This window comes from Salvelinus sp. IW2-2015, unplaced genomic scaffold (assembly GCF_002910315.2).
Source record: "Salvelinus sp. IW2-2015 unplaced genomic scaffold, ASM291031v2 Un_scaffold3603, whole genome shotgun sequence".
In the NCBI taxonomy this organism is placed as follows: Eukaryota; Metazoa; Chordata; class Actinopteri; order Salmoniformes; family Salmonidae; genus Salvelinus; species Salvelinus sp. IW2-2015.
The window spans coordinates 71,724-79,657 of NW_019944881.1; the positions used below are offsets into that span (position 1 = coordinate 71,724).

Sequence of the window (7,934 nt, forward strand, 5' to 3'; positions counted from 1 at the left end):
ATGGAACCATGCCGTTATGCAAGGCTGTGTTGTGTACGTTAGCTGTGACACACGTGGAACCATGTCGTATGCAAGGCTGTGTTAGTACGTTTAGCTTGATGACACACTGGAACCATGTCGTTATGCAAGGCTGTTGTAGTTACGTTTAGCTGATGACACACATGGAACCATGCCGTTATGCAAGGCTGTGTTGGTACGTTTAGCTGATGACACACTGGAACCATGTCGTTATGCAAGGCTGTGTTAGTACGTTTAGCTGATGACACACATGGAACCATGCCGTTATGCAAGGCTGTGTTAGTACGTTTAGCTGATGACACACATGGAACCATGCTCCGTTATGCAAGGCTGTGTTAGTACGTTTAGCTGATGACACACGTGGAACCATGCCGTTATGCAAGGCTGTGTTAGTACGTTAGCGATGACACACATGGAACCATGCCGTTATGCAAGGCTGTGTTAGTACGTTTAGCTGATGACACACAGTGGAACCATGCCGTTATGCAAGGCTGTGTTAGTACGTTTAGCCGGTGACACACGTGGACCATGCCGTTATGCAAGGCTGTGTTAGTACGTTTAGCTGATGACACACAGTGGAACCATGCCGTTATGCAAGGCTGTGTTAGTACGTTTAGCTGATGACACACGTGGAACCATGCCGTTATGCAAGGCTGTGTTAGTACGTTTAGCTGATGACACACGTGGAACCATGCGTTATGCAAGGCTGTGTTAGTACGTTTAGCTGATGACACACATGGAACCATGCCGTTATGCAAGGCTGTGTTAGTACGTTTAGCTGATGCAACACGTGGAACCATGCCGTTATGCAAGGCTGTGTTAGTACGTTTAGCTGATGACACACGTGAACCATGCGTTATGCAAGGCTGTGTTAGTACGTTTAGCTGATGACACACGTGGAACCATGCCGTTATGCAAGGCTGTGTTAGTACGTTTAGCTGATGACACACGTGGAACCATGCGTTATGCAAGGTGCTGTGTTAGTACGTTTAGCTGTGACACACGTGGAACCATGCCGTTATGCAAGGCTGTGTTAGTACGTTTAGCTGATGACACACGTGGAACCATGCCGTTATGCAAGGCTGTGTTAGTACGTTTAGCTGATGCACACGTGGAACCATGCCGTTATGCAAGGCTGTGTTAGTACGTTTAGCCGATGACACACGTGGAACCATCCGTTATGCAAGGCTGTGTTAGTACGTTTAGCTGATGACACCACTGGAACCCGCCCATGCCGTTATGCAAGGCTGTGTTAGGTACGTTTAGCTGATGACACACATGGAACCATGCGTTATGCAAGGCTGTGTTAGTACGTTTAGCTGATGACACACGTGGAACCATGCGTTATGCAAGGCTGTGTTAGTACGTTTACCGATGACACACGTGGAACCATGCCGTTATGCAAGGCTGTGTTAGTACGTTTAGCTGATGACACACGTGGAACCATGCCGTTATGCAAGGCTGTGTTAGTACGTTTAGCTGATGACACACATGGAACCATGTCGTTATGCAAGGCTGTGTTAGTACGTTTAGCTGATGACACACATGGGAACCATGCGTTATGCAAGGCTGTGTTAGTACGTTTAGCTGATGACACACATGGAACCATGCCGTTATGCAAGGCTGTGTTAGTACGTTTAGCTGATGACACACTGGAACCATGCCGTTATGCAAGGCTGTGTTAGTACGTTTAGCTGATGACACACATGGAACCATGTCGTTATGCAAGGCTGTGTTAGTACGTTTAGCGATGGACACACGTGGAACCATGCCGTTATGCAAGGCTGTTTAGTACGTTTAGCTGATGACACACGTGGAACCATGCGTTATGCAAGGCTGTGTTAGTACGTTTAGCTGATGACACACGTGGAACCATGCCGTTATGCAAGGCGTGTTAGTACGTTTTAGCTGATGACACACATGGAACCATGCCGTTATGCAAGGCTGTGTTTAGTACGTTTAGCCGTGACACACGTGGAACCATGCGTTATGCAAGGCTGTGTTAGTACGTTTAGCTGTGACACACGTGGAACCATGCGTTATGCAAGGCTGTGTTTAGTACGTTTAGCTGGTGACACACGTGGAACCATGCGTTATGCAAGGCTGTGTTAGTACGTTTAGCTGATGACACACATGGAACCATGCCGTTATGCAAGGCTGTGTAGTACGTTAGCTGATGACACACGTGGAACCATGCGTTATGCAAGGCTGTGTTAGTACGTTTAGCCGATGACACACATGAACCATGCCGTTATGCAAGGCTGTGTTAGTACGTTTAGCTGATGACACACGTGAACCATGCCGTTATGCAAGGCTGTGTTAGTAGTTTAGCTGATGACACACGTGGAACCATGCGTTATGCAAGGCTGTGTTAGTACGTTTAGCTGATGACACACGTGGAACCATCCGTTATGCAAGGCTGTGTTAGTACGTTTAGCTGATGAACACACATGGAACCATGCCGTTATGCAAGGCTGTGTTAGTACGTTTAGCTGATGACACACATGGAACCATGCGTTATGCAAGGCTGTGTTAGTACGTTTAGCTGATGACACACGTGGAACCATGCGTTATGCAAGGCTGTGTTGTACGTTTAGCTGATGACACACGTGGAACCATGCCGTTATGCAAGGCTGTGTTAGTACGTTTAGCTGATGACACACGTGGAACCATGCCGTTATGCAAGGCTGTGTTGTACGTTTAGCTGTAACACACGTGGAACCATGCCGTTATGCAAGGCTGTGTTGGTACGTTTAGCTGATGACACACGTGGAACCATGCCGTTATGCAAGGCTGTGTTAGTACGTTTAGCTGATGACACACGTGGAACCATGCGTTATGCAAGGCTGTGTTGGTACGTTTAGCTGATGACACACGTGAACCATGCGTTATGCAAGGCTGTGTTAGTACGTTTAGCTGATGACACCACTGGAACCATGCGTTATGCAAGGCTGTGTTAGTACGTTTAGCTGATGACACACGTGGAACCATGCCGTTATGCAAGGCTGTGTTAGTACGTTTAGCTGATGACACACAGTGGAACCATGCGTTATGCAAGGCTGTGTTAGTACGTTTAGCTGATGACACGTGGAACCATGCCGTTATGCAAGGCTGTGTTAGTACGTTTAGCCGATGACACACGTGGAACCATCCTTATGCAAGGCTGTGTTAGTACGTTTAGCTGATGACACACATGGAACCATGCCGTTATGCAAGGCTGTGTTAGTACGTTAGCTGATGACACACTGAACCATGTCGTTATGCAAGGCTGTGTTAGTACGTTTAGCTGATGACACACATGGAACCATGGTCGTTATTGCAAGGCTGTGTTAGTACGTTTAGCCGGTGACACACGTGGAACCATGCCGTTATGCAAAGCTGTGTTAGTACGTTTAGCTGATGACACACTGGAACCATGCCGTTATGCAAGGCTGTGTTAGTACGTTTAGCTGATGACACACATGGACCATGTCGTTATGCAAGGCTGTGTTAGTACGTTTAGCTGATGACACACAGTGGAACCATGTCGTTATGCAAGGCTGTGTTAGGTACGTTTAGCTGTATGACACACATGGAACCCATGCCGTTATGCAAGGCTGTGTTAGTACGTTTAGCTGATGACACACATGGAACCATTGCCGTTATGCAAGGCTGTGTTAGTACGTTTAGCTGATGACACACATGGAACCATGCGTTATGCAAGGTGTGTTAGTACGTTTAGCCGATGACAACACGTGAACCATGCCGTTATGCAAGGCTGTGTTGTACGTTTAGCTGATGAACCACAACGTGGAACCATGCTCGTTATGCAAGGCTGTGTTAGTACGTTTAGCTGATGACACACACGTGAACCATGCCGTTATGCAAGGGCTTGTGTTAGTACGTTTGCTGATGAACACACGTGGAACCCATGCCGTTATGCAAGGCTTGTTAGTACGTTTAGCGATGACACACGTGGAACCATTGCGTTATGCCAAGGCTGTGTTGTACGTTTAGCTGTGACACACGGAACCATGTCGTATGCAAGCTGTGTTAGTACGTTTAGCTGTGACACCACGTGAACCATGTCGTATGCAAGGCTGTGTTAGTACGTTTAGCTGATGACACACTGGAACCATGCCGTTATGCAAGGCTGTGTTAGTACGTTTAGCTGCTGACACACGTGGAACCATGCGTTATGCAAGGCTGTGTTAGTACGTTTAGCTGATGACACACGTGGAACCCATGCCGTTATGCAAAGGCTGTGTTAGTACGTTAGCTGATGACACACGTGGAACCATGCCGTTATGCAAGGCTGTGTTAGTACGTTTAGCTGATGAACACACGTGGAACCATGCCGTTATGCAAGGCTGTGTTAGTACGTTTAGCTGATGACACACGGGAACCATGCCGTTATGCAAGGCTGTGTTAGTACGTTTAGCTGATGACACACGTGGAACCATGCCGTTATGCAAGCTGTGTTAGTACGTTTAGCGGTGACACACACTGGAACCATGCCGTTATGCAAGGCTGTGTTAGTACGTTTAGCTGATGACACACGTGGAACCATGCCGTTATGCAAGCTGTGTTGGTACGTTTAGCTGATGACACACGTGGAACCATGCCGTTTGCAAGCTGTGTAGTACGTTTAGCTGATGACACACGTGGAACATGCCGTTATGCAAGCTGTGTTGGTACGTTTAGCTGATGACACACGTGAACACCATGCCGTTATGCAAGCTGTGTTGTACGTTAGCTGATGACACACGTGGAAACCATTGCCGTATGCAAGCTGTGTTAGTACGTTTAGCTGATGACACACGGGAACCATGCCGTTATGCAAAGGCTGTGTTGTACGTTTAGCTGATGACACACGTGGACCATGTCGTTATGCAAGGCTGTGTTAGTACGTTTAGCTGAGTGACACACTGGAACCATGCGTTATGCAAGGCTGTGTTAGTACGTTGAGCTGAGACACACGTGACCATCGTTATGCAAGCTGTGTAGTACGTTTAGCTGACACACGTGGAACCATTGCGTTATGCAACGGCTGTGAGTACGTTTACCTGAGTGACACACGTGAACCATGTGCGTTATGCAAAGGGCTGTGTTAGGTAGTTTAGCTGATGAACACACCGTGAACATGCTGTTATGCTAGCTGGGTTAGTACGCAAAATCTAAGCAACTCACCTAGTTCTTCACAGGGAAATAACAACATGCATATTTACCTCATGGTTAACTAAGTACCTCTCCCACCATCATTCAATGTCCTAAAACAACCCTGACATCTCTCCCTCCCATTCCACACTCCCATTGAATGCATTCAGTTGTACAACTTACTAGGTATTCCCCTTTTTTCCTTTCCGTTGTGGCGTATCATGCAAGGCACCCGAAGGTGGGCCATAGTACATTGAAGCTAATCCCACAGGTAAATGGCATATTTTCCTTCATTGGAACTAAAACATCTCCCATGATTTGAATCATCCCSAATACCCAGTATCCCCCATTCCTARTGTGTTGCCCTGGAACAAGGCTCRTGCTCTGTATGTGAGTGGGTCGTCKYCTAGGCCGRCCGCTGCCTGATGGGAGCCTGCTGTGGAAATGGAGATGTCATTACATTAGCAAGTCAATGGGCCTCCCCCTCCTGTAACAGTGGGTGAATAGTTAGTGCCAGATTTACGCATTGCAAAACGCTCTGGGGGGGAAGGTCCGTATGCCTCTGGGCTCGTGGTAAAGCTGGGGGGGGATTAGGGTAAGGGTTCTGTTAGCATGAGAAAGCTCCTCAGGCTGAATAGAGCTGAAGGGATACGGGGGATGGAGTATAGTAGAATGTATTGTCCCTCAATGTGTCGGTGGATCCCACCATTTTAAAATAAATGTGTAATTATTTTTGGACTCTGCAGATGAACAGGAGCATTTCACACTTGTGTTGAGCGCTCTAGGACACATGCACCCACTTAACTCAGGGGTCCGATTACACCTCCTCTTATTGTTGGAGACTCATTTGTTTGCGCCTGGCAGAATGGCGTGTGGTGCTCCGCTCACTAGTGTGTTAAGAACAGCCGTTTGGACGTGAGAGGATGAGGCAGGTCTGAAAAGGCTCAGCCGGGTTTATTGTGATTTAAATAGTGAGATGTCACAACATGGTACCAGAGGAGGGAGGGAGGATAGATGTTTGTCATTGTGTGTCTTCATTTAGAGCAGGTTTCCCCAACTCAGTCCTGCCCCCCTGGGAGTATGTTTGGTAATAATCAAACATGATGATGAGTTGGTTATTGGAATCAGCGTAACAAACCAAAACGTGCACCCGGGGGAGGGGTGCACCCAGGGGAGGGCCCCAGGACCGAGTTGGGGAAACACTGATTTAGAGGATGATATGTGTGTTTTTCATTGTGTCCTCGTCTAAAGGACAGATGTTTATTGTTGTTAATAAGAACAGCCGTTTGGACGTGAGAGGATGAGGCAGTCTGAAAAGGCTCAAGCCGGGTTTATTGTGATTTAAATAGTGAGATGTCACCAACATGGTACCAGAGGAGGGGGGAGGATAGATGTTTGTCATTGTGTGTCTTCATTTAGAGGCAGGTTTCCCCAACTCAGTCCTGCCCCCCTGGGAGTATGTTTGGTAATAATCAAACATGATGATGAGTTGGTTATTGGAATCAGCGTAACAACAAAAACGTGCACCCGGGGAAGGGGTGCACCCGGGGAGGGCCCCAGGACCGAGTTGGGGAAACACTGATTTAGAGGATGATAGGTTGTGTGTTTTTCATTGTGTCCTCGTCTAAAGGACAGATGTTTATTGTTGTTAAACGCTGTTGAACGCTGAAACCTGAACTAAAAACTTTGGTTTAAAATCTGACAGTGTTTTTATTATACTTGTATTTTATTTTGGATGCTGCGGCTCTGTTGGGCTAAATTGCTGTGAGCGCTGCTATCGGTCCCGAGACACGAAAGCCCAGCTAGCCGTCTTGGCGGTCTCAAATGGAGGCCGCTATTGAATGTTTCCAGGCTGCAGGGAGCTGTGTTGACTTTGATCCCGGGACAATGTGGACTGCGCTGACTTTCACTGTAGCAACTGCTGACTTTCATGTAGCAACTGCTGACTTTCAATGTAGCAACTGCTGACTTTCAATGTAGCAACTGCTGACTTTCAATGTAGCAACTGCTGATTTCAATTACATGCTGACTTTCAATGTAGCAACTGCTTGCTTGCGGAGGACTACAGGAGCAAAGTAGCTACTCTTAGCAAGCAAGTGCAAACCTCCCAAGCTACTGGGACCACGCCGCTACTCTTTCATCTTCTTCCACCTCAGTAGCCGGACGCCGCTCTGGTCTGGTGGAAGTTTCGCCGCCGTGTCGGATCTCCACAGCCGATTGGCGGTGCTCGGCAGGGTTCACTCTCGAAGGGTCTCCCCCTTCCCTGGAGAACGGCGCTGTTCTCGACCCAACCAACCATCAATGGAGGTACGTCACTCGCCGTGGAAGTCGAAGAAGGCGTCCTCTGACAATGGGGGTCTCCATGGAGATGTTGAGCCCAGAACTGACACAGACCAGAAACAGTTTGCTGCCCTGGATCCAGAGGTTCCGGCGCCTTCTGCCTTGGGGTCTTCCAAGTCCTTCACAGTCCTCAAGTTCAGACAGACTATGGGAGTGCACAGTACTACATAGAGCCATGACTACATGGAACTCTATTCCACATCAAGTAACTGATGCAAGCAGTAAAATTAGATTTAAAAACCAAATAAAAAAACACCTTTATGGAATAGTGGGACTGTGAAGCAACATGAACATAGACACATGCGCACACACACATGATAACATACACACACACACACACACATGGATTTAGTACTGTAGATATGGGGTAGTGTGGAGTAGGGGCCTGAGGGCAACAGCGTGTGTGTGAATGTATTGTAATGTTTTGAAAATAGTCATAA

At 47.6% G+C, this 7,934-nt stretch overlaps 1 protein-coding gene across 1 annotated transcript in view; it reads left to right on the plus strand.

Annotated features, from left to right (window-relative positions):
* LOC112076169 (uncharacterized) overlaps positions 1 to 7,665 on the plus strand; it is a 34,765-nt gene extending 27,100 nt beyond the window's left edge. The window contains exon 7 of the mRNA XM_024143040.2: positions 7,267 to 7,665. Coding sequence (XP_023998808.2) covers positions 7,267 to 7,665 — 399 coding nt within the window. The remainder of the gene's footprint in view (positions 1 to 7,266) is intronic.
* Positions 7,666 to 7,934: the final 269 nt, after the last annotated feature.